The 27,791-nt window shown below is 47.3% G+C and overlaps 1 protein-coding gene across 4 annotated transcripts in view; it reads left to right on the top strand.

Moving 5' to 3' along the window:
• Positions 1-11,370, top strand: part of slc2a2 (solute carrier family 2 member 2) — an 80,161-nt gene extending 68,791 nt beyond the window's left edge. Inside the window, exons 11-12 of one of the 4 annotated variants that reach the window (XM_059991668.1) lie at positions 2,214-2,410; positions 3,732-3,862. In XM_059991668.1, coding sequence (XP_059847651.1) covers positions 2,214-2,410; positions 3,732-3,765 — 231 coding nt within the window. In that variant the 3' untranslated portion in view covers positions 3,766-3,862. Of the gene's footprint in view, positions 1-2,213; positions 2,411-3,727; positions 4,242-7,836 lie in introns of those variants that run through there. The other 3 variants (XM_059991677.1, XM_059991659.1, XM_059991686.1) reach the window with 3 other exon arrangements.
• The last annotated feature ends 16,421 nt before the right edge of the window (positions 11,371-27,791 follow it).

Raw genomic sequence — 27,791 nt, 5'->3', positions numbered from 1 at the left:
TGGGGGCTGTGGTGAACTATGTGCCTGTCGGGACACGCCCCTGCTGACTGCTCCTGTGGCTCCTCCCACAGGCCCCTGTATAAAGGAGACCTGCGGCCTGAAGATCGGCCTCAGTCTCCAGGACCTTGTATGATAGACACTCACTCCTGGTTCCTTCTTCCAGTCAATAAAAGCCGATATCTCGCCTACGTCTCAGTGTGAGTTATTGATGGTGCATCAATTTTATTGACTGGAAGTTTTAAAACATGGAACCCGTTTTGCGTCCGGACCGGTTGGATTTGGACCCTCAAGACCCTGACGCAGCTCTCGCTTTTGAACACTGGCTTGCATGCTTCCAATCGTACTTGGCGGAGCTTCGTGCGACTGAACCCGCCGTTATGCACAGAATCCTACTCTCGAGGGTCTCCTCCAAAGTTTACTCCTTTATCCGGGACCTGCCGACCTACGAAGGGGCACTGGACGCCCTCAAATGACAGTACCTGCGGCCGGTGAACACCGTCTACGCAAGACATCGCTTAGCTACCCGGCAACAGCGGCCTGACGAATCGTGCGCTGAGTTTCTCCGAGCACTACAGACACTCGTCCGAGCTTGTGACTGCAAGACGCTCACGGCAGAACAGCATGCGGAGCTGCTGGTGCGAGACGCCTTTGTGACGGGACTGAGGTCAGTGTACATGCGCCAGCGGCTGCTGGAGAACTCGGATCTTACCTTAAGCTCGGCGATAGAGAAGGCCAACGCTCTAGAAGCTGCGCGGCATAACGCCGACGCTGTCCAGTCGCGCGATTCCCCGCCGGTTTCGTGGACGCCTCAGACCCCGCCACCGCCGGCTCCCGGGAGCGAATTCGCCAACGCCGCCGCCAGTCGCGATTCCACGAGCTCCCCGACCCAGACCACGGCTGTGGCCCGTAAGAAACTCGTGCTTTGTTATTTCTGTGGCCAAAAGAAACATCCTCGACAACGCTGTCCAGCGCGAGAAGCGACCTGCTCCAGCTGCGGAAAGCGGGGCCACTTCGCCAAGGTCTGTAAGTCTCAACCTCGAGCGGAGTGCAGCGCTGCGGGTGAAACGTGGGGGCCGCCATCTTGCATGCCGGGATGTGGGCGGCCATCTTTGTCGACGTCAGCACGCCCCGCCCCCGACCCTCCGATGCTGACCGGGTACCCCGGATGTGAGCGGCCATCTTTGTCGGCGTCAGCATGCCCCGCCCCCGACCCTCCGATGCTGACCGGGTACCCCGACGGCGACCCAACTCTGGCCACTGTGACTCTCGACCAAAGCGCCCCACACCAGCTTGCAAGATCCATGATGGACATCCAGGTGGAGGGGCACTGGACTGGATGCCTGTTTGACACGGGCAGCACTGGGAGTTTTATTCACCCGGACACAGTGCAACGCTGCGGACTTGCAACGCGGCCGGTCAGTCGGAGGTTCCATTTGGCCTCTGGGTCGCAGTCCGCAGACATCCGGGCGGGTTGTGTAGCGACTTTGGTGGTGCAAGGCACAGAATATCGGGACTTTGAACTGCTGGTCATGCCTAATCTGTGTGCACCTGTGCTATTGGGGCTGGACTTCCAGAGCCATCTCGAAAGTGTGACTATGGTATACGACGGGCCCCTCCCACCACTCACTGTCGAGAATCCTCAGTTTTGTGGGACTTCTTCACATACCCCGCTACTGACTACACACACACACGGACACACACATCCCATCCAGAACCAGGCCAACAGCTGCGCTACCGACACTTGCAGCCTCTCCACTCTCAAGATCCCTCCCCCACCGCTGTTCGCCAACCTGACCCCCGACTGTAAACCTGTGGCAACCAAAAGCAGGAGGTACAGCGCGGGGGACCGGGCCTTCATTCAGTCGGAGGTGCAGCGGCTGCTCAGGGAGGGGATCATTGAGCCAAGCTCAAGCCCTTGGAGGGCCCTGGTGGTTGTTGTTCGGACTGGGCAGAAAAATAGGATGGTGGTGGACTATAGTCAAACCATCAATAGGTTTACGCAGCTTGACGCGTACCCCCTACCCCGCATCGCGGATATGGTCAACCAGATTGCTCAGTATAAGGTGTACTCGACAATAGATCTGAAATCCGCTTATCACCAGCTCCCCATCTGCCCAGAGGACCGCCCCTACACCGCCTTCGAGGCGGGCGGCCGGCTCTATCACTTCCTGCGCGTCCCTTTCGGTGTCACGAATGGTGTCTCTGTTTTCCAGAGGGAAATGGACCGGATGGTGGACCAGTACCAACTGCAGGCCACATTTCCCTATCTGGATAACATCACCATCTGTGGTCATGACAGGCCAGATCACGACGCCAACCTCCAACGGTTTCTCCAAGTGGCCGCAGCTCTGAACCTTACTTATAACAGGGACAAGTGTGTTTTTGGTACCACCCGCCTTGCTATACTTGGGTATGTCGTGGAAAACGGGGTTATTGGGCCTGATCCCGAACGTATGCGCCCCCTGTTAGAGCTCCCTCTTCCCACCACTCTCAAGGCCCTCAGACGGTGCCTGGGGTTTTTTTCCTATTACGCCCAATGGGTCCCCCATTACGCAGACAAGGCTCGCCCCCTGGTCAAGTCTACCTCGTTTCCCCTCTCTGCTGAGGCCTGCGCGGCCTTCAACTGCATTAAAGCGGACATTGCCAAAGCTACGATGCTTGCAGTGGACGAGACCGCTCCCTTCCAAGTGGAGTGTGATGCCTCCGATTTCGCTCTGGCTGCTACCCTTAATCAGGAAGGCAGACCAGTAGCATTCTTTTCTCGCACCCTCCAAGGCTCTGAAATTCGGCACTCCGCGGTGGAGAAAGAAGCCCAGGCCATAGTGGAGGCTGTTAGGCACTGGAGGCACTATCTTGCTGGCAAAAGATTCACTGTGCTGACCGACCAGCGCTCGGTTGCGTTCCTGTTCAGCAACCAACAGCGGGGCAAGATCAAAAATGATAAGATTTTGCGGTGGAGGATAGAACTCTCCACCTACACCTATGATATCCTGTACCGGCCTGGCAGACTCAATGAGCCCCCTGATGCCCTATCCCGGGGAACATGTGCTAGCACACAGCTCGACCAGCTGTACGCCCTTCATGCACAACTTTGCCATCCGGGGGTCACCCGATTTTACCATTTTGTGAAAGCTCGGAACCTGCCGTACTCCCTGGAGGACATCAGGACGATGACCAGGGACTGCCAAATTTGTGCCGAGTGCAAACCGCACTTCTACTGTCCTGACACGGCACAACTTGTCAAGGCCACCCGCCCTTTTGAACGCCTGAGTGTTGACTTTAAGGGCCCCCTTCCCTCCACTGACCGCAATGTCTATTTTCTCAGTGTTATTGACGAGTTCTCACGGTTCCCCTTTGCCATCCCCTGCCCCGACACCACTGCCACGTCCGTCATAAAAGCCCTGCGCCAGCTCTTCACTCTGTTCGGGTATCCCTGCTATATCCACAGTGATAGAGGGTCCTCCTTTATGAGTGAGGAGCTGCGCCAGTACTTGCTAGCTAGGGGCATTGCTACCAGTCGGACCACGAGTTATAATCCCCGGGGTAATGGCCAGGTGGAGCGGGAGAATGCCACAGTGTGGAAGGCCACACTTTTAGCCCTTAAGTCCAAAGGGTTGCCGGTCTCTCGATGGCAGGAGGTCCTCCCTGAGGCACTGCACTCTATCCGCTCTCTGTTATGTACGTCCACCAATGCCACCCCTCACGAACGCCTATTCTCTTTTCCCAGGAAGTCTGTCACTGGGACCACCCTACCAGTTTGGCTGACGTCCCCGGGGCCAGTGCTGCTCCGGAAACATGTGAGGAGCAATAAATACTCCCCGCTGGTGGAGAGGGTTCACCTTCTCCATGCGAACCCCCAGTATGCTTACGTGGTCTTACCTGATGGGCGGGAGGACACAGTCTCCATCCGCGACCTGGCACCCGCAGGTGCAGCAGACCACTACCCTGAAGGCTCTCCGGTAACTGTGAACCCTGCACCAGAGGTGACACCGTACTCACCAGGCCCTACACAGACTCCTCACGACACTTGTATACCGGGCGTTTCGTACGCATTTATACCAGGCGCCTCGCACATGCATGAGGGATCACCGGCGCCTAGTGGGCAAGAACACGCGCAACCCCCGTCCCCTGTGCAATCGCCAATGTTGCCGGCACCTATGCGGTCACAGCCGGTGCTACGTAGATCGCAGCGACAGATTCGACCGCCTGATCGGCTTGACTTGTAAGAACCTTCGCTACATGAGGACTTTTTCAAACGAAGGGGGGGTGAATGTGGTGAACTATGTGCCTGTCGGGACACGCCCCTGCTGACTGCTCCTGTGGCTCCTCCCACAGGCCCCTGTATAAAGGAGACCTGCGGCCTGAAGATCGGCCTCAGTCTCCAGGACCTTGTATGATAGACACTCACTCCTGGTTCCTTCTTCCAGTCAATAAAAGCCGATATCTCGCCTACGTCTCAGTGTGAGTTATTGATGGTGCATCAGGGGCTGCCCCCAGCACATCCTCAGACTCTGGTCAATTTCACTGTATGTTTCGATGTACATGCCACTAATAAAGACAATCTCTCTGTTTATTCTCTCCAACAGTGAAACAGGAACAGGCCCCCAGCTCCTGAACTAAATAAGTTAGTGACATGTAATTAAACCAATCCTTTCTTCCTGAACGTGATCCATACCCCTCCCTTTTCGGCATACTCTGCTTAAAAACTTCTCAAATGGCTCGATGATATCTGCCGGTACCACCACGCCTGGCAGTGACAGCAACTAAAGGAATTCCTCCTCCCCTCTGCTCCAAAGGGCTGTCCTAGCATTCTGAGCTTGTGTCCACCACTATAGGAAACATACTCTCCGCATCCACTCTACCTAGGCCTTTAAATATTCGGTAGGTTTCAATGAGATTCCTATTCTTCTACACTCCAGAGAGTACATGTCCAGAGTCATCCAACACTCCTTTTGCAGTACATCAAACCTGTCATTCTTGGAATCACTGTTGTGAATGTCCTCTGGACCTCCTCCAATGCCAGCATATCCTTCCTTAGATAAGGGGTTGAAATCCAAGCAGCCTGGTAAACCTCTTCTGCAGCCTCCCCAAATCCTCAAACCCTTCGTATGGTGGGACGATCAAACTGTATTCAATACTCCGGATGTGATCTAACTGGGGTTTTATAAGTTACAACAAAACTTCAGGACTTTTGAATTCAGTGCCTCGACTACTAAAGGAAAGTGTGCCATTTGCTTCTGATGTTTTTAATCTTCTTTCTTCAGAAGTCAAGAAAGAGGCACAAATTTTGTTACTTCATGATTATTTTATTGTATTAATAGAACAAAAGAGTTGAACAGAGTGATCGAGACTACTAAACAAAGAGAGAGAACTAAGATGGCATGTAGCATAGAACAGATTTTTTTTATACCCACGGATAAGGTAAAATTCCATTCGAATTTATGGATAGAAGTTAACTAATTGGAAAGTCATTATTCAAATAATGCTGTACAAAGAAGCTTCCAGAGTGTTAAAGAATTCCCACAATTAAGGACATTTACACTACACGCTGCAACCACAAAGCAAACAGCATTATGAAGGACCCCATGCACCCCTCATACAAACTCTTCTCCCTCCTGCCGTCTGGGAAAAGGCACGGAAGCATTCGGGCTCTCACGACCAGACTATGTAACAGTTTCTTCCCCCAAGCTGTCAGAATCCTCAATACTCAGAGCCTGGACTGACACCAACTTGCTGTCCTGTTTATTATTTATTGTAATGCCTGCACTGTTTTGTGCACTTTATGCAGTCCTGTGTAGGTCTGTAGTCTAGTGTAGCTTTTCTCTGTGTTGTTTTTTTACATAGTTCAGTCTTGTTTTTGTACTGTGTCATGTAACACCATGGTCCTGAAAAAACATTGACCCATGTGTACTGTGTACTGTACCAGCAGTTATGGTCAAAATGACAATAAAAGTGACTTGACTTATACTGTGTATAACAACTATGAGGCTCTCCATTGGTCAAGGTCGACCATGGATATTGTGTAATTGCTGTGACACGCAAGCCAGGGCAGTACGATATGGAGAGCAAACCGTGTAGCAAGCTCCCCCTCTCCCCACACCTAATGAACCGAAAGGAACTGCAGAGACCGATACAGTTTGGTACCAGCAGCATCACAGGAGTTGTGAATTCAATGTAAGACTGCCTTAGGGACACCAGGTTTTCCCTCGTTTACTCTCTCGGCCTCCGTCATGAGTGGGTGTAGCCTCAAGGCAGCAGAGGTTTGAGATCGGTTTTCCTTCTCCTCGATGAGCTGCCGACCACGGCTGACGAGCCCCATCTGCCCAAGGTGACTGGTTTTAAGGCAGGGGTAACCCCTCCTTCTGTAAGGAGAAACAGTTCCACCAGGCTTAGTAGCTAAGCCACACGTGAAGGCCAGGAGTTGTGCTGATTGTCAGAGGGTATTAAAGACGAGTGCCATTGGCAGCGAGAGCTTGTCCCCACTACCTCCCTTGGCTATAAGAGCCTGAAGGAACCTTCAGAGGCACATTAAACTTGCATGTACATATTGTAGCCACTAGGAAATAGTTACCTGTATATAAGTGATTATATAAAATGCAAACAGATATTTAATTTTAAAACTGCAGTTAAAACATCAATTAAACAGTCTAACCTAGAGTTCAAGAGTCTGATCCAACACTGTAGCCAGTGTCAGGGAGCAATGGACTGCAGTATCCCTCTGTACCTTCACACTGTTCACTGTTATTTCTGTTCATATTTCAACACATTATTTAGATGCTACACAGTATTATAATATATTTCCAAATGAACTAATGATGTTTAAAGTGATTGTGGGAGCTGGTGCCGGTGTTTCACGAGAGGGTGGAAATAGCTGGGGATAAAGAAAGTTGGAGCTTGGAATAAGGAAATCATATCCCAGGCACAAAACACAGGGAATGTTGAATCATTAACATAATCCAAAACCCTGGAGAGAGAACGGAGCTGTGGGGAGTGATATCGAGTGGACTGTGGGGAGAGAGTGGGACAGAGGGATTAGTTTGGGGACTGATACAGGACTGTGGGGAGAGAGTGGAATGGTGGGATTAGTTTGGGGACTGATACAGGACTGTGGGGAGAGAGTGGGACAATGGGATTAGTTTGGAGACTGATACAGGACTGTGGGGAGAGAGTGGAATGGTGGGATTAGTTTGGGGACTGATACAGGACTGTGGGGAGAGAGTGGGACAGAGGGATTAGTTTGGGGACTGATACAGGACTGTGGGGAGAGAGTGGGACAATGGGATTAGTTTGGAGACTGATACAGGACTGTGGGGAGAGAGTGGAACGATGGGATTAGTTTGGGGACTGATACAGGACTGTGGGGAGAGAGTGGGACGGGGGGATTAGTTTGGGGACTGATACAGGACTGTGGGGAGAGAGTGGGACAGGGGGATTAGTTTGGGGACTGATACAGGACTGTGGGGAGAGAGTGGGACAGGGGGATTAGTTTGGGGGCTGATACAGGATTGTGGGGAGAGAGTGGGACAGTGTGATTAGTTTGGGGACTGATATGGGACTGTGGGGAGAGAGTGGGACAGGGGGATTAGTTTGGGGACTGATACAGGACTGTGTGGAAAGAGTGGGACAGTGGGATCAGGAATGCTACAAGACAAAGGGAAGAGACCAGGGCAGTGGGATTAAGATGAACTACTAGAATTGATCTGACAGTGAACGAGATTATATTATTGAACCCCCGAAGCATTTGATTTAAAAGATGGACTGGGATTCGGCTTCAGGCTGCTTGTCCCATTGAACTTATCTAATACATTGACACTGTCTGCTTTCTTTTCCATTCAGGAGCTGTGCGGCCCATACGTATTTGTCATTTTCGCCTGCCTGCTCGTTGGCTTCACCTTGTTCACCTACTTCAGGGTGCCCGAGACAAAAGGCAAGACGTTCGAGCAGATCGCAGAAGGTTTCCGGCGCAAGAAATCCTCGTCACGAAAGCCAAAAGCCTCCGCTACTGAACTGGAACACCTGGGCAGCACAGATGCTTAGAGGAGAGGAGGAGCCTCCAGGCTTGTTCTCGAGCAGAGTGCGGCCTGGAGCAGGAGCAGTTCAGAGAGAGACTTGGCAGAGAGCATGTTGCTTTCAAGCTACTGTTTACAATATTCCCTTGCCTCTGTGAACGACCTGCCTTGACTGCTTGTTTTGCGTGAAGAAGTACCTGATTGAAGACACTGGGGCAAGAAGACATTCCGTTCTGCCAGAGGTCTCAGTCATCAAGATGGAGCTTGGTTTGTCCAGGAATTCAAACGTGACCTCGGGGAAAGTCCTGATGAAGGATCTCGGCCTAAAACATTACCTCTTCATTCCCTTTCATAGATACTGCCCGAGTTCCATGAGCATTTTGTGTGTGTTGCTCTGGATATCCAGCACCTGCAGAATTTCTTGTGTGCAGGGGAAGCCCTGTCATTTCTTAGGCTCAGTTTACGATGTCTTTGGAGAGAGCGAGTGACAGACAGCTCAAGTATCTTTCTCAGGTCTTTAAGGACACTCTGTGTTTCACTGTGGACAGTGAAAAATGCTCACGCTTCTGAACGAGAGCTCAGTGTTGTCTCCATTGACCTTGTGGCACATTCAGATTCACACTCACTTACTTATCACGTCTACAGTGAAACGCTTCATTTGCATTACCAACCGACACAGCTGATACACGTGTCACTTGTATTGTTTACAAAGTAAGGTCCTTGGACCTGTCTCTGATAGGCAGAAAGATCCAAGCTCCAATTATCTGGTTAGAATGACAAAACTTTTTTTTTATTAGGACAGAACATTGCAACCATGACTTTATCGCTGTGTGTATGGACCCCCCCCCCCACCACCACCTCCCAATCTGCTGATCTGTGACCATTCCCTTTCATAACCAGCCCGTTAGTGAGGGCTCGAGGAACTGCCCCCAAGCCCCCCACCCCGAATGCTCTATTTTATACCCTCTCCACTGATATGAAATGCTGCTGTGAACGAACCATTACCTAACCATCTCAAACCAGCAAATTAGAACAATCATAACTAGTCACGACTCCCACCCCTGTGTTCCACTAACCTCCAGCCTCCCTCAGTTCTTCCCTCACTCGCTTAAGCCCATCACTCACAGTAACGTGGTGCTGAGAGCCACGCAAGTAAAGCTGAGGGTTTTCCGGAGGTCAGCGTTCAATCCCGGTGCCGTCTGTAAGGAGTCTCTGTCGGTCCTCCCCATGAAGTCTGTGGGTTTCCTCCGGGTGCTCCGGTTTCCTCCCACTGCCCAAAGTCGCACCAATTAGCAGGTCTTTGTACAGTGTTCGACGGTGAAGCTACGGTTAAATTGGGGGTTGCTGGGTGGTGCAGCTCGAAGGGCTGATTCTGTGCTATATCTCACTGACTTTTAAAAGAATGTTATTCTGCTAGTCCCAATGCTCTGCACCCAGACCATGTCCCTATCCAAATTTCTTTTAAATATTGAAATCCAACCCACATTCACCACTTCCACTAGCAGCTGGTTCCACACTCTCACCACCCTCATGTCCTTAAACATTACACCTTTCACCTCTGGTTCTAGTCTCTCCCATCCTCCATGTTACCCTTTCTATGCCCCTCTTATTGGGAATATGCCACACATGAGGGCCAGGAGCTGGACTTGGTTGTCAGAGGCTGTTTGAAATGCACGTAATTGGGAGCATTGAATAGGGGGTGGGAGCTTATCGCCACTACCTCTACCCTGCTATAACAACCTTATGAAACATTCCTCTGTTCATCCTGTAACTGTCAGGAACTGCGCTTCCAACCAGCTGGGGTTTATTGTGGTCATGGAACCTTGAACTATTCTCCTTAATCATTGCTTGTATGAAAAATACAAATACCTCCAGCCAATCAAAGGGGGGTTTCCATCGATTGTCAGTCCAACACTATTATCTTATGGTCTCCCATCCCATTATTACACCCTTGCCTGGTGTGGGTGGTGGGGGGGTGGGATTGGTTAGTGAGGTTGGAGGAAGGAGCGGGCCGGGGAAGGAGCGATTTCCTTCCCCTGCAACCCCTCGGTCAGGTGGTTCACTTGTGCCTGCATGGCGGACACGGGTACCCCACTAGTGTAAGACTATTAGAGCTCGGTGTTCAGATTTCAGAGTTCAATCGTGGCATCCCCTGTAAGGAGTTTTTACGTCCTCCCCATGGAACCGTGTGGGTTTCCTGCAGGTGCCCTAGTTTCCTCCCACAGTCCAAAGACGGGCAGGTTAGTAGGGTAATTGTCCTGTGGTTAGGCTGGGGTTAAATAGGTGGGTTGCTGGGTGGCACAGCTCAGGGGCTGGACAGGCACTGTTCCTCTCTGTGGTTCTAAATAAAAACAAACTGAATGAAAACATCAGGGTAGGTGCAAGGGACAACACGGGGGCATCAGGTGTTCTAGTCCATCCCTTCTCTCCGAACCCTGCACCATCTCTCCGGTAGCTACACTAGCAGAGGACACACTCCTGTGAAACTCTAGTCGGTGGGACTGTGGGTGGTGGTGGGGGGGGGGTGGGAGTGTGATGGTAGAGAGCCTCCGAGCTGTCTCTGTGTTCACGTCCTTTGTCTCCCTCCCCTCTGGACGGTGAGTGCTTGCCACACCAGGAACAGTGATGGGGAAATCCCTTTGGCCCGCAACCTCTCACCTACTCTAAAACCAAAGGCAATCCTTCCCTCCCACAGAGCCCACCATTTCTTTTCTTTTATCCATGTGCCCAAGAATCTCTTAAATGTTCCTAATGTATCTGCCTCTACCATCACCCCTGGCAGGGGTTCCACACCCCCCCCCCCAGCTTAAAAAACCTCTGACGTCCCCTTACTCTTTCCTCCAATCACCTTAAAAATTATGCTTCCTCGTATCTGTCTGGGGAAAAGTCAATGGCTGTCCATTTGACCTATGCATCTTATCATCTCGTACACCTCCATCAAGTCTCCTCTCATCCTCCTTCACTCCAAAGAGAAAAGCCCTAACTCGCTCAACCTATCCTCATAGTATCACTCTAATCCAGGCAGCATCCTCATAAATCTCCTCTGCACCCTCTCTAAAGCTTCCACATCCTTCCCATAATCAGGTGACAGAGCTGAATCCTATATTCTGATACTACAGATAGAGTATTCCAAATATATTCCCAGTAGTATCCTCACACATGTGGCCCCCTTCCAGCCTGTATCCCATCTGCTGAGCAGATGTTTGTACCCTGCCACAGGCCCACATTTCACACACCCGGTTTTATTTTAAGAATTAAAACGTCTAATTTTATTTTATTAAATAATTGAAATTTCGTAATGTAAATCAGTGGATTTTTCTGAAAGAATTTTGATTTCAATAAAGTGTTCTTTGACAGAGAAGATCTCTTGAAGAACTTTTATTCCACACCTAGGAAGGTGAGGTCAGAGGTTGAGACACGGGTTTGCTCCCATCTCATACACAAAGGGGCACCATGGTAACGTCACAGCTAGATGACGCTATTGCAGCTCAGGGCATTGGAGTTTGGAGTTCAAATTGCTGTAAGGAGTTTGTGTGTTCTCCCCTGACCATATGGATTTCCTCCATGTGCTTCAGTTTCCTCCTACCAGTTAGTAAGAGGAGAGCATTCCGATAGACTGCATAACCATCTGGTATGGGGGGCTACTGCAAAGGATTAAAGTAAGTCGCAGAAAGTTGTAAAATTAGTCAGTTCCATCATGGGTACTGGCCTCTGTAGTATCCCAGAATCTTCAAGGAGTGGTGACTCAGGAAAGCAGCGTCCATCATTAAAGACCCCCACCACCCAGGACGTGCCCTCCTCTCGTTGCTACCATCAGGAAGGAAGTACAGGAGCCTGAAGACACACGCTCAATGATTCATGAACAGCTTCTTCCCCTCTGCCAACAGATTTCTGAATGGACAATGAGCCCATGAACATTACTTCAATACTTATTTTTAATTTCTGTTTTTGCACTACATATTTTGACTGAACTATTTAATATACATATATATAATTGCTGTAATTCAGGTTTTTCTATATTTATCATATACCACTGCAGCAAATTTAACACATTTCACAACGTATGCCAGGGATGTTAAATCTGATTCTGACTCCTGGGTAATGATGGATGTCGCCTTTTGAGGCATCTGAAGGGGTTCTCGATGGTGGGGAGGCTAGTGTCCATGAGCCTACAACCCTCTTCAGTTTTTGTCCAACACTTTGCATTGGCATCTTCATACTTCATATCTTTTGTACCACTAAGTGAGCTTTAAGATGGATAGGTCCCAGGGCCTGATGGGATTTACCTTACCTTCCTGAAGGAGGTAAGAGACAAGATTGCCTGGCCCCTTATCAGTACTTTTGTGTCCTCTCTAGCTACAAGCAAGGTCCCAGAGGATTGGCGATTGGCTAATGTCGTACCTCTAGGCACAGAGTGGGATAAAGGAGGCCTTTCTGGTTGGCTGCTGGTGACTAGTGATGTTCCACAGGGTTCGGTGTTGAGACCACTTCCTTTTATGTTGTATGGCAATAATTCGGATGACAGAATTGATGGCTTCGTGGCCAAGTTTGTGGATGATATGAAGATAGGTGGAGAGGCAGGTGATGTTGAGGAAGCAGGGAGTCTGCAGAAGGGATTAGACAGACTGGAGAATGGGCAAAGAAGTGGCAGATGGAATATAGTGTAGGAAAGTGTATGGTCATGCACTTCAGTAGAAAGAATAAAGATGTAGAGCAAAGGGGGAGAAAATTCAAAATATCAGGTGCAAAGGGACTTGGGCGTTCTCATGCAGGTTTCTGTAAAGGCTAACTTGCAAGTTGAGTCAGTGGTGAGGAAGGCAAATGAATTGTCGGCATTCATTTTGAGAAGACTAGAATATAAAAGCAAGAATGTGATGCTGAGTATTGACAGCATTCTGGGCCTGTTATCTCAGAAAGGGAGTACTGACATTGGACAGGATCCGAAGGAGGCTCATGAGAATGATTAGAAACATAGAAACCTTACAGCACAATACAGGCCCTTCTGCCCACAAAGCTGTGCCGAACCTGTCCCTGCCTTAGAACTACCTAGGCTTTACCATAGCCTCTATTTTTCTAAGCTCCATGTAGCCTTCCAGGAGTCTCTTAAAAGACCCTATCATTTCCGCCTCCACCACCGCCGCTGGCAGCCCATTCCACGCACTCACCACTCTCCGCGTAAAAAAACACCCCTGACATCTCCTCTGTACCTGCTTCCTAGCTCCTTAAAATTATGCCCTCTCGTGCCAGCCATTTCAGCCCTGGGAAAAGCCTCTGACTATCCACACGATCAATGCCTCTCATTATCTTGTACACCTCTATCAGGTCACCTCTCATCCTCTGTTGCTCCAAGGAGAAAAGACCAAGTTCACTCAACATATTCTCATAAGGCATGCTCCCCAATCCAGGCAAAGTCCTTGTAAGGACATTGTCAGGGGTACTCCTTGTTAGGGGCAAGTTTTTTTACACAGAGGGTTGTGAGTGCCTGGAATGACTTGCCAGGGATGGTGGCGGAGGCTAAAACATTAGGGGTATTTAAGAGTCTCTTGGACAGGCACATGGATGAAAGAAAAACGGAGGGTTATGGGGTAGTGTGAGTTTAGTACTTTTTTTAAGGATTATATGGGTCAGCACAACATGGAGGGCTGAAGGGCCTGAACTGTGCTGTAGTGTTCTATGGTTCTATGGTTCTAAAACTCCTCTGCACCCTTTCTATGGTTTCCATGTCCTTCCTGTAGTGAGGTGACCAGGACTGAGCACATTAATCCAAATGGAGTCTGGCCAGGGTCCTATATAGATGCAACATTACCTTTTGGCTCTTAAACTCAATCCCACGATTAATAAAGGCCAATGCACCGTATGCCTTCTTAACCACAGAGTCAACCTGCGTAGCAGCTTTGAGTGTCCTATGGACTCGGACCCCAAGATCCCTCTGATTCTCCACACTGCCAAGAGTCTTGCCATTAATGTTATATTCTGCCATCATATTTGACCTACCAAAATGAACACCTCACACCTATCTGGGTTGAACTTCATCTGCCACTTCTCAGCCCAGTTTTGCATCCTATCAATGTCCCGTTGTAATCTCTGACAACCCTCCACACTATCCACAATACCCCCAACCTCTGTGTCATCCGCAAATTTACTAACCCATCCCTCCACTTCCTCATCCAGGTCATTTATATAAATCACAAAGAGTAGGGGTCCCAGAACAGATCCCTGAGGCACACCACTGGTCACCAGCCTCCATGCAGAATATGACCCGTCTACAACCACTCTTTGCCTTCTGTGGGCAAGCCAGTTCTGGATCCACAAAGTAATGTCCCCTTGGATCCCATGCCTCCTTACTTTCTCAATAAGCCTTGCATGGGGTACCTTAAAAATGCCTTGCTGAAATCCATATACACTACATCTACTGCTCTACCTTCATCAACGTGATTAGTCACATCCTCAAAAAATTCAATCAGGCCTGTAAGGCACGACCTGCCCTTGATGAAGCCATACTGACTATTCCTGATCACATTATACCTCTCCAAATGTTCATAAATCCTGCCTCTCGGGATCTTCTCCATCAACTTACCAACCACTGAGGTAAGCCCCACTGGTCTATAATTTCCTGGGTTATCCCTGCTTCCTTTCTTGAATTAGCAAACAACATCCGCAACCCTCCAATCCTGTCCTCACTGATGATGCAATGATCATCGCCAGAGGCTCAGCGATCTCCTCCCTTGTTTCCCACAGTAGCCTGGGGAACATCCCGGTGACTCATCAAACTCGATGCTTTCCAAAAGATCCTCTTCCTTAATATCTACATGCTCAAGCCTTTCAGCCCACTGCAAGTCATCCCTACCATCGCCAAGATCCTTCTCTGTAGTGAATACTGAAGCAAAGTATTCATTAAGTACCTCTGCTATTTCCTCCGTTTCCATACACACTTTTTCACTGCCACCCTTGACAGGTCCTATTCCCTCATGTCTTATCCTCTTGCTCTTCACATACTTGTAGAATGCCTTGGGGATTTCCTTAATCCTGTCCGCCAAGGCCCCATGGACCTTCTGGCTCTCCCAATTTCATTCTTAACCTCCTTCCTGCTAGCCTTATAATCTTCTAGATTCCTATCATTACCTAGTATTTTGAACCTTTGGTAAGCTCTTCTTTTCTTCTCGACTAGATTTAGAGCAGCCTTTGTACACCACTGATCTTGTACCCTCCCATCCTTTCCACGTCTCATTGGAACGTACCTACTCAGAACCACAAGCAAATATCCGCTGAACATTTGCCACATTTCTTCCATACATTTCCCTGAGAACGTCTGCTTCCAATTTCTGCTTCAAAGTTCCTACCTGATAGCCTCTTATTTCCCCTTACACCAATTAAACATTTCCCAAACTTGTCTGTTCCTATCCCTCTCCAATGCTATGGTTAAGGAGATGGAATTGTGATCACTATCTCCAAAATGCTGTCCCACTGAGAGCCCTGTCACCTGACCAGGTTCATTTCCCAATACCAGATCAAGGACAGTCTCTCCTCTTGTAGGCTTATCTACACATTGTGTTAAGAAACCTTCCTGAACACACCTAACAAACTCCACCCCATCCAAACCCATCACTCTAAGGAGATCCCAATCGATACTTTGGAAATTAAAATCTCCCAGCACAACAACTGTTATTATTACTCCTTTCCAGAATCTGTCTCCCTGTCTCTTCAGGAATGGGAGGGTTTATATATGAGGAGTGTTTATAACATATAACAATTACAGCACAAAAACAGGCCATCTCGGCCCTTCTAGTCTGTGCTGAATGCTTACTCTCACCTAGTCCCACTGACCCGCATTCAGCCCATAACCCTCCATTCCTTTCCTGTCCATATACCTATCCAATTTTACTTTAAATTACAATACTGAACCTGCCTCTACCACTTCTACTGGAAGCTCGTTCCACACAGCTACCACTCTCTAAGTAAAGAAGTACCCCCTCGTGTTACCCTTAAACTTTTGCTCCCTAACTCTCAACTCATGTCCTCTTGTTTGAATCTCCCCTACTCTCAATGGAAAAAGCCTATCCACGTCAACTCTATCTATCCCCCTCATAATTTTAAATACCTCTATCAAGTCCCCCCTCAACCTTCTACACTCCAAAGAATAAAGATGTAACTTGTTCAACCTTTCCCTGTAACTTAGGTGCTGAAACCCAGGTAACATTCTAGTAAATCTTCTCTGTACTCTCTCTATTTCAATCTCCTTCGCCTTAGTGAATACCGATGAAAAGAAATTGTTCAAAATCTCCCCCATCTCTTTCGGCTCCACACATAGCTGTCCACTCTGATTCTCTAAGGGACCAATTTTATCCCTCATTATCCTTTTGCTATTAATATAACTGTAGAAACCCTTCGGATTTATTTTCACCTTACTTGCCAAAGCAATCTCGTATCTTATTTTAGCTTTTCTAATTTCTTTCATAAGATTCTTCTTACATTCTTTATATTCCTCGAGCACCTCATTTACTCCATGCTGCCTATATTTATTGTAGATATCTCTCTTTTTCCTAACCAAGTTTCCAATATCCCTTGAAAACCATGGCTCTCTCAAACTTTTAACCTTCCCTTTCAACCTAACAGGAACATAAAGATTCTGTACCCTCAAAATTTCACCTTTAAATGACCTCCATTTATCTATTACATCCTTCCCATAAAACAAATTGTCCCAATCCACTCCCTCTAAATCCTTTTGCATCTCCTCAAAGTTAGCCTTTCTCCAATCAAAAATCTCAACCCTGGGTCCAGTCCTATCCTTCTCCATAATTATATTGAAACTAATGGCATTGTGATCACTGGACCCGAAGTGCTCCCCAACACATACCTCCGTCACCTGACCTAGTTCATTCCCTAACAGAAGATCCAACACTGCCCCTTCTCTAGTTGGTACCCCTATGTATTGCTGCAAAAAACTATCCTGCACACATTTTACAAACTCCAAACCATCCAACCCTTTTTACAGTATGGGCTTCCCAATCAATGTGTGGAAAATTAAAATCTCCCACAATCACAACCCTGCGCTTACTACAAATATCTGCTATCTCCTTGCAAATTTGCTCCTCCAATTCTTGCTGCCATTAGGTCTATAATACACCCCTGCAAGTGTTACTACACCTTTCCCATTCCTCAGTTCCTCCCAAATAGCCTCCCGAGCCCTCTAATCTATCCTGCCAGAGCACCACTGAAATATTTTCTAAGCAACACAACATCTCCCCCTCTTGTCCCTCCGATTCTATCACACCTGAAGCAACGAAATCCAGGAATATTTAATTGCCAATCACACCCCTCCTGCAACTATGCTTCACTAATAGCTACAACATCATATTTCCAGGTATCAATCAATGCTCTAAGCTCATCCACCTTTCTTACAATGCTCCTAGCATTAAAATAGATGCATTTCAGAAATTCTCTACCTCTTCCTCTCTGTTTATCTCTTAATGGTATAGAGAACTGTCTTCTTTCTCTTCCTTCTCCCATACATGTGTTCCTACACTCTGCTTCCCCTACCCCCTTGTATCTAGTTTAAATCTACTGGAGCCTCTCTAGCAAACCTGCCTGCAAGAATATTTGTCCCCCTCCAGTTCAGATGTAAACTGTCCCTCCAGAACAGGTCCCACCTTCCCTGGAAAACTGCCCAATTATCTATAAATCTGAAGCCCTCCTTCCTGCACCATGTCTTCAGCCACGTGTTGATCTGCACTATCTTACTATTTCTAAACCCTCCTGCACGTGGCACTGGAAGCGATCCTGAGATTGCTATCCCGGAGGTCCTGTCCTTTAACTTGACACCTAGCTCCCTAAACTCACCTTTCAGGACCTCCTCACTCTTTCTACCCACGTCATTGGTCCCTACATGGTCCATGACATCCGGCTGCTCACCCTCCCTCTTGAGAATACTGAGACGATCCGAGATATTGCAGGCCCTGGCACCAGGGAGGCAACAAACCATCTGGGATTCTCAATCTCTTCCACAGAACCTCCTATCTGTCCCCCTAACTATCGAATCCCCTATCACTACTGCTCTCCTCTTTTCCCTCCTTCCCTTCTGAGCTGAGGGTCCAGTCTCGGTGCCAGAGTCACAACCACTGCAACTTGTCCCTGGTAGGTCATCCCCACCAACAGTATCCAAAACGGTATACTTATACTTAACTCCCGTCTATTTCTGCCTCGGCCTCCCGAATGATCCGAAGTTCATCCAGCTCCAGCTCCAGTTCCCTAACATGGTTAGTCAGGAGCTGCAGCTGGATGCACCTTTTACAGGTGTAGTCATCAGGGACAGCTGTGCTCGCCCTGACTTCCCACATACTGCAAACGGAGCACTCAACTGCCCTAACTGCTGCCCCCATTACCTACTTAATTACCTATTTAATTAATCTAATTAGATTAATTAAAGGAGTTTACCCGGCCTTACCTCACCTGAATTTTGATTTCTCTGCTCTTGTACTCAGTGGAGATTAGAAGAATGAGGGGTGATCTCATTGAAACCTTATTGAATGTTGAAAGTCCTAGCTCCAGTGGATGTGAAGATGATGTTTCCTGTAGTGGGTAAATCTAGGACCAGAGGATGCAGCTCCCAAATAGGAAAATGTCCATTTAGAACAGAGATGGAGGAATTTCTTTTGCCAGAGGGTGGAGAATCTGTGAAATTCATCGGCTGTGGAGGCCAAGTCATTGGGCATATTTTAACCAGAGGTTGACAGGTTCTCGTTTAATCAGGGTGTCAAAGGTTACTGGGAGAAGACAGAATAGGGTTGAGAGGGATAATAAATCAGCTATGCTGGAATGATGAAAGAGACTTGATGGGCTGAATGGCCTAACCCTGATCCTTTGCCTTATGGTCTAAAGTCCTGTGTAGGATCTACACACTATCGCCATGAACTTCTGTCCTGAAGAAAATTCAATTCCTAATCTCTGTCAGTTTGCTCCTTGGCCTTTTAGTTCAAATGGCTGATAAAGTTGCAGACATTAACTTAATCTATTTATGATTTATTTACATGCACTTTGAACAGGACACGAGAGCAAACTCAACATTTCACAAGCAAAATGGACATTCAGACTTGCAAATTCCAACACACTGCCTCGCTGACGATAAACACAAGGGATTCCGCAGGTGCTGAAGGAAATCATCAGGTCAGGCAGCAGCCATGAAAATGAATAAACTGTCAACGTGTTGAGCTGAGACCTTTCTTCGGGACTGGAAAGGAAGGGGAGAGATGCCAGAATAAGAAGGTGGGGGAGGGAAAGGAGGGCAAGGTGATAGATGAGACCAGGTGAAGGGGAAGGTGGGTGGTTGTCAGAGAGGGGATGAAATAAGAAGCTGGGAGTTAATGGGTGGAAAAGGTAAAGGGTTGGAGAAGAAAGAATCTGATCAGGATAGTGAGCCACGGGAGAAGGGGAGTCAATGAGAGGTGACTGGCAGATGAGGAGAGGTGAGAGGGGAGCCAGGATGAGGAATTGAAGAAGAGGGAAGGGGGAGAGGGGAGAAACTACCGGAGGCCTGAGAAATGAATGTTCATGCCATCAGGTTGGAGGCTACCCAGACAGAGTATAAAGTGTTGCCCTCCCATGATCCGCTCTCCTCTCCTATCAAGTTCCATTGTCTTCAGCCCTTCCCCTCTTCCACCTATCACCTCCCAGATTCTCACTTCATTTCCCCCCCCCCAAATCATCTGGTTCCACCTATCACCTCCCAGATTCTCACTTCATTCCCCCCCCCCAATCATCTGGTCATCTGGTTCCACCTATCACCTCCCAGATTCTCACTTCAATCCCCTCCCACTCACCTGGTTCCACCTATCACCTGCCAGCTCCTCGCATTGTCCCTCAGTGTGGCTTCTTCCCCTCACTGATTAGCTGGCAAATGGTTGAAACTGAAAATCAGCATGAAGTACATTTGGTAATTCTGAGAAATTGTTCCCATGTACTGGGCATTGTGGCAGTGTGGCAGCAGGAAATTTCAGTCCAGAGCAGGTCTCAGGGGCCCTTGCTGAGCTGGTGGTATCTGCCATCTAGAGAACTCTCTGCTGAAAATATGCTGATCTTGCCGTGCAGGGAGATGTCACTTGTACATTGAAACATGGCGCAAGACAGTGGTGTGGCAGCCCCCATACTAAACAGTGACACAGCTGGTTAGAATCCTCTCCATGGTACGTTTGTAGAAATTCACCGGTGCCTTTGGTGATATACCAAATCTCCTCCAACTCCTAATGAAACAGCCTTTTATGTAATTGCATTAATATGTTGGACCCAGGATAGATCTTCAGGACTGTTGACAACCAGGAATTTAAAACTGCTCACCCTTCCAACACAGACCCCTCAATGAGGACTGGAGTGTGTTCCCTCAAATTCCCCTTCCTGAAGTCCACAATTAATTTCTTGGTCTTACAGATGTTGAGTGCAAGTTTTCAAGTTTGTTATTGTGACCCCACTCAATCTGCTGATCTATCGCTTTCCTGAATGCCTCCTCATTGCCATCTGAGATTCTGCCAACAACCGTTGTGTCGTCAGCAAATTTATAGATGGAGTTTGAGCTGTGCCCAGCCACACAGTCATGGGCGTAGAGAGCAGAGCAGTGGGCTTAGCACACACACCCCTGAGGCGTGCCGATGTTGATCGTCAGTGACTGTGGTCTCCCAACGAGGAAATCAAGGATCCTCTTTCAGAGGGAGGTACAGAGGCCCACATTTTCATGTTTCTGAACTGCAGGCCACTAAAACAGGATAAAGGCTCTGCTGCTGATCATTTTGCTGATGGAATTATGTTGTTTTAAATTTGTATTTCAGCATGGCTTTACCTCAATTCAACATGCTATGACCTCTATCAGGGTTAAATACCTGGATGGAATTCCTCCTCCACAATATCATGGTCCAATTATCCTGTGCAAAATGGTTCAATTGGTTTATTACTGTCACATGTACTGGAATACAGCGAAAAAATTGTTTTTCTTGCAACCCTGACAAATCATTTCATTACAATACTCGGTACGGCAACTGTAACTGCAAGAAACTGCAGAGAGTTGTGGGCACAGCTCAGCACCTCAAAGAAACCAGCTTCTCCTCCATGGACTCTGTCTACACTTCCCACTGCCTGGGTAAACCAGCCAGCATAATCAAACACCTCACCCATCCCAGGCATTCACTCTGCTTTCCTCCTCCACCAATCTTGAAAACACGTACCTCCAGGTCCATCCCACTGTTACCAGACCATAAGATATAGGAGCAGAATTAGGCCATTTGGCCCATCATAGCTGATCCAATTTTCCTATCAGGCCCAATCTCCTGCCTTCTCCCCATATCCCTACATGCCCTGACCAATCATAAGTTTGTCAATTTCTGCCTTAAATATACATAAAGATCTGACCTCCACAGCTGCCTCTGGCAAAGAATTCCACAGACCCTCTACTCTCTGGCTAAAGAAATTCATCCTCATTTCTAAAAGGATAAACCTCTATTCTGAGGCTGTGCCCTCTGGTCGTAGACTCTCCCACCACTGGAAGCATCCTCTATCAAGGCCTTTCAATAGGTTTCAATCAGATCAGACCTCATTTTTCTGAATTCTAGTGAATACAATCCCAAAGTCATCAGACACTCTTCATATATGACAAGCCATTCAATCCTGGAATCATTTTCATGAACCTCCTTTGAACCCTCCCCAGCTTCAGCACATCCTTTCTAAGAGGCCCAAATACTCCAAGTGAGGCCTCACCAGAGCTTTATAAAGTCTCAACATTATATCCTTGCTTTTATATTCTAATCCTCTTGAAATAAACGTTAACACTGCATTTGCTTTCCTGCAAATTAACTTTTAGGGAATCCTACACAAGGACTACCAAGTCCTCTTGCACCTCAGTTTTTTGTACTTTCTCTCTACTTAGTAAGTAGTCTACCCTTTCATTTCTTCTCCCAAAGTGCATGACCATACACTTCACAACACTGTATTCCATCTGCCATTTCTTTGCCCATTCTCCTAAACTGTCTTAAGTCCTTCTGTAGCCTCTCCAAGTCCCCCAGACAACCCGTCCCTCTACCAATCTTCATATTGTCTGCAAACTTTGCAACAAAGCCATCAACTCCGTCATCCAAATTATTGACATATAATGCAAAAAGAATCGGTCCCAATCCAGACCCCTATTGAACACAACTAATCACCGGCAGCCAGCCAGAAAAGGCTCCCTTTATTCCCACTCTTCTCCTCCTGCCAATGAGCCACTGCTTTATTCATGCTAGACTCTTTCCTGTAATACCATGGGCTCGTAGTTTGTTAAACAGCCTCATGCGTGGCACCTAGCAAAGGCCTTCTGAAAATCAAAGTACACAACATCAGCCGATTCTCCTTCATCTATTCTGCTTGTTATTTCTTCAAAGAACTCCAACAGATTTGTCCAAGTATCACAAGACCTCATCCTGAATAGTCGACTCCAACATCTTCCCAATCAGAGGTCAGACTAATTCACCTATAATTTCCTTTCTTCCACCTCTCTTTCCTCTTGAAGAGTGGAGTGACATTTTCAATTTTCCATTCTTCAGGAACCATTTCGGAATCTAGTGATTCTTGAAAGATCATTACTAATGGCTCCACAATCTCTGGGTTATACACCATCATGACCTATCTACCTTCAGACATTTCAGTTTCCCAAGAGCCTTCTCTCTGGGTTACAGTAAAACTTCACACATTTCTTGCCCCTGACACTTGGAACTTCCACCATACTACTACAGTGAAGCCTGATGCAAAATATTTATTCAGTTCATCCACCATTTCCTTGTTCCCCCATTACTACCTCTCCAGCATTGTTTTCCAGTGATCTGATATCCATTCTCACCTCTCTTTTACACCTATTGTATCCTCTTTAGTGTTATTGACTAGCTTACTTTTGTACTCCACCTTTACCTTCTTAATGACTTTTTCAGTCTTCTGTTAGTTTTCAAAAAATGCCCAAATCCACTAACTTCCCACTAGTAGTCGCTCTGTTGTATTCCCTCTCTTTCGATTTTATGTTGCCTTTGACCTGTTGTTAGCCATGGTTGTGTCATCTTGCTTTTAGAATATTTCTTCTTCTTTGCGATGCATATATCACATATATTCCCAATTGCTTCCACAAATTCCGGCCATTACTGCTCTGCCATCATCCCTGCCGGTGTTCTTTCCCAATCAGTTCTGGCTGACTCCTCTCTCACGCCTCTGTAATTCCCTTTACTCCACTGTGATACTGATACATCTGACTTTAGCTTCGACGTCTCAAATTTCAGGGTGTAGTTGATCATATTGTGATCACTTGGCATTAGGTGTTTTTAACAAAAGCTCTCTAATCAATTCTGGTTCACTGCACGACACCCAATGCAGAATAGCTGCCCCCATAGTGGGCTCAACCACAAGCTGCTCTAAAAAGCCAACTCTTAGGCTTTCTGGAAAATCCCTCGCCTGGAATCCAGCACCACCCTGATTTTCCCAATCTACCTGTGTATTATAGCCCACATGACTATTGTAACGTTGGCCATTTGCCATTCCTGCAGTTCCCCACACACTTTCCTGTCTGTCCTTTTGAAACAATGTGTGTCCTTGGATATTAAGCTCCCAGCTGTCAGCCATGATTCAGTGATGCCTACAACATCATACATGCCAATCGGTAACTGTGCTACATGTTTATTTATCTTATTCCCTATACTGTATGCATTGAAATATAACACCTTCAGTCCTGTATTCACTCCTGATTTTGTCTCCTTTTACGTTGCAACTCATCCTGCTGACTGCAATTTTACCCCATCGTCAGCCTCTCGGAGTCTCACTGCACGTTGCCTGTTTGTAAACGAACTCCCTCATCTTCAGCACGATCAGTCCAGTTCCCAACCCCTGCCAAATTCATTTAAACCCTCCCGAACAACTCTAACCAACCTGCCCAGAGGGATATTGGATCTCGGTTTTAGGTGTAACCCGTCCCTTTTGTACGGGTTGTCCATTTCCCAGAACAGATCCCAATGAGCCATAAATCTGAATCCCCGCCCCCTGTACCAGTTCCTCAGCCACGCATTCACCTGCCAAATCATCCTATTCTTACCCTCATGTGGCACAGGCTGATTACTGCCCTGGAGCTCCTGTTTCTCAGCTTTCTGCCCTGCCCCCTGTACCAGTTCCTCAGCCACGCATTCACCTGCCAAATCATCCTATTCTTACCCTCATGTGGCACAGGCTGATTACTGCCCTGGAGCTCCTGTTTCTCAGCTTTCTGCTTAGCTCCCTACTTCCACCATACAGCTAGTGTCTTCCACAGTGAAAACTGCTGCAAAATACTTATTCCGTTCAGCTGTCATTTCCTTGTCCCCTATTACTACCTCTGCAGCATTGTTCTCTAGCAGTCCCATATCCACTCTCAGCTCTCTATTACACTTCATGTATCCGGAGAAACTTTTACTATTGTCTTTAATATTATTTGCTGGTTTACTTTTGTATTCCCTCTTTACCTTCTTAATTACTTTTTTGGTTTCTTTCTGTTGGTCTTTAAAAACGTCCCATTAATTTTTGCTCTATTATATGTCCTCTCTTTAGCTTTTATGACTTCTGTTGTTAGTCATGGTTGTATCATCTTGCCTTTTGAATACTTCTCCCTTTTTGGGATGCACATATCCTGTGACCTCCAAATTGCTTCCAGAGATTCCACCCATTGCTGCTCTGCTGTCATCCCTGCTAACTCAGTTCTGGCTAACTCCTCTCTCATGTCTCTGTATTCTCCTTACCCCACTGTAATACTGATCTGACTTTAGCTCCCTCTCAAACTTCAGGGTGAATTTGATTATATTATGATCATTTTCCCTAAAGGTTCTCTTACCTTAAGCTCTCTAATCAGTTCTGGTTCATTGCACAGCCCGCAATCCAGGATAGCTGATCCCCTAGTGGACTCAACCACGAGCTGCTCTAAAAAGCCATCTTGTAGGCACTCTAGAAATACCCCTTCTGTAGTCCAGCACCAACCCAATTCTCCCAATCTGCCTTCATGTGGAAGTCCTCCACGCCATTGGAACACTGCCCTTTGGCATGCTTTCTCCATCTCCCATTGTAATGTGTAGGCCACATCCTTACTACTGTTTGGGGTCTGTATACAACTTCCAGCAGGGTTTTTTACCCTTGCAGTTCCTTAGCTCTTTTCACAATGATTCATCACCTTCCCACCCTATGTCACCTCTTTCTAATGATTAGATTTGATTTGATTTCTTACCAACACATATTAGCCATGTATTAAAATGTATTATCGTCCCAGTTCTGGCCTCACTTGCACATGGCATAGGGAGCAATCTTGAGCTCACAACCCTAGAGGCCCTGCCCTGTAGTTAGCACCTAACTCCCTGAACTTCCGATGCAGAACCTCGTCACTCGTCCTTCCCACGTCATTGCTGTCCTATCTATCACCCCCTCAGCCTCCCAAATGATCTTCTCTGTGGATTATCATCTTGTCGTGGTGGAGAAGCTTGTGTGGTCCTGAGATCCCAAGAGCGATGCCATCTGGAGCTATGCTCCTGGTAGGGTCACCCATGGCGGTAAGGTCGAGGGTGAGGTCCCTGACAAAGAACAATCCAACCAAGACCTCAACGGTGGAACAGGCAGATGAAGTTACTTCGAACTCAACGGCTGTGAAGGCGGATGAAGGCTGCAACAAATCCATCAGCTCCAATCATCGTGGTTTCCATCCCAATGGAATCAGTTGGTTGATTTGTGAAGTATCGTGTGCTTCTTGGAGTGCAACGTCAAGTACACGTTAAACAAATAACATGTGGAAACAGAACAAAGCCCATTATCCTCGACCTGGAGGGATAGCCACTATGACAATGACAATGATCTGGAGTTCATCCAGTTCCAGCTCCAACTCCTGAACATGGATGGTTAGAAGCTGCAGCTGGATGCATTTCTCGCAGTTATAGTTGTCTGGAACACTGGCAGCCTCCCTGCCTTCCCACATCCTGAAAGAGGAGCATATCACTGTCCTGCCTGAAATCTCCACTGTCCTAGCTGAGCAGATATAAAGGATATTAAGAAGAGAAGGAAGAAAACTGGAGCTTTTCGTTCTTTTGCTTTCTCTGACCGAAGCCTCTCCTCACAGAAGTCTCAACATAACCACTCTGATTTTGTCCACTCATATGATGGCCGCTGCGACAATTGCCCCTGCACTTGCCCCTGCCTTCATTAATTTGCTCTTACTAATCAATCCCAAACACCGTTTGGTCACTAGTCAAAGCTGATTGAAGTTCCTTCCTCTCCAAACTTCTGATGTCAGGATTGGCTGTTGGTCAAAGCTCTTGTCTAGCCAATTCTGGATCCACATGCCTCCTTACTTTCTGAAGGAGTCTTGCATGGGGAGCCTTGTCAAATGCCTTACTGAAATCCACATGCACTGCATCCACTGCTCTACCTTTATCAATGTGTTTTGTTACATTCTCAAAGAATTCAATCAGGCTCGTAAGCACGAACCTGCTCTTGACAAAGCCATGCTGACTATGTCTCTCCAAATGCTCATAAATCTTGCTTCTCAGGATCTTCTCCAACAACTTGCTCACCTCTGAAGTCAGACTCACTGGTCTGTAATTTCCTGGGTTATCTCTACTCCCTTTCTTGAACAAGGGAACAACATTTACAACCCTCCAATCCTCTGGTACTTCTCTCGTCCCCACTGATGATGCAATCCTTCCATGTTCCCTCATCTAACCCTTCCTGAAGTCCACAATTAGCTCTTTCATTTTGAGTGCAAGGTTGTTGCTATGACACTACTCCACTAGTTTGTATGTCTCACTCCTGTACGCCCTCTCATCTCCATCTGAGATTGTACAAACAATGGTGATATCATCAGCACATTTATAGGTGGTATTTAAGCAATGGGTTTAGGCCACACAATCATGAGTATAGAGAGAGTAGAACAATGGGCCAAGCATACGCTCCTGAGGTGCGCCAGCATTGATCGTCAGCGAGGAGGAGACATTATTATCAAACAGCACAGATTGTGGCCTTCTGATTAGGACGCTGAGGATCCAGTTGCAGGGGAGGTACAGAGGCCCAGGTTTTGATACATATCGATCAGGATTGTGGGAATGATGGTGTTAAACGCTGAGCTACAGTCAATGAACAGCATCCTGATGTAGGTGTTTGTATTGTCCCAGTGATCTAAGGCCGTGTGAAGAGATTGTGTCTGCCATAGACTAATTGTGACGATAGGCAAATTGCAGTGGGTCCAGGTCCTTGCTGAGGCAGGAGTTCATTCAAGCCATGATCAAACTCGCAAAGCATTTCAGCACCGTAGGTGTGAGAGCTACTGGGTGATATTTTCCACTCAACAAAATAAACCAGTTAGATCCAAACTCCCCCCTGCTTCACACAGGCTCAGGAATACCTGCGAGTCTGCAGGACATGTTGTTCAGGATTGGTTAAGAAGCTCAGTAAGTGGGCATTTCGCTTCAAACAATGGTCTTCCACTATGTCAAATTCACTGCAAAAATACTGTCATGAATGCCCATTTGGAAGCTTGGTCCTGATGAAGTGTCCCAGCCCAAAAAATTCACCGTTTATTCTTTTTGTAAATGGTGCCTGACCTACTGAGTTTCTCCAGCATTTTGTACTGTGCTAGAATTGTCTCCTGGAGATATTACGTTTGCAACAGGGCATCACTGGACTTGAGCATTAAAAGGTGGTAGAGAAGGGAAGGATTTAGAGCTGATTATCTGGCTCTCTGATCTCTTAGACGGCAGCTGAAATTCCACCCCAGCATATTTCCCAGGA

The sequence above is a fragment of the Hypanus sabinus genome, chromosome 2 (assembly GCF_030144855.1).
Source record: "Hypanus sabinus isolate sHypSab1 chromosome 2, sHypSab1.hap1, whole genome shotgun sequence".
Taxonomy (NCBI): domain Eukaryota; kingdom Metazoa; phylum Chordata; class Chondrichthyes; order Myliobatiformes; family Dasyatidae; genus Hypanus; species Hypanus sabinus.
Note: the sequence above shows the minus strand (reverse complement) of the source record. Positions and strands in the feature narration are given on the sequence as shown.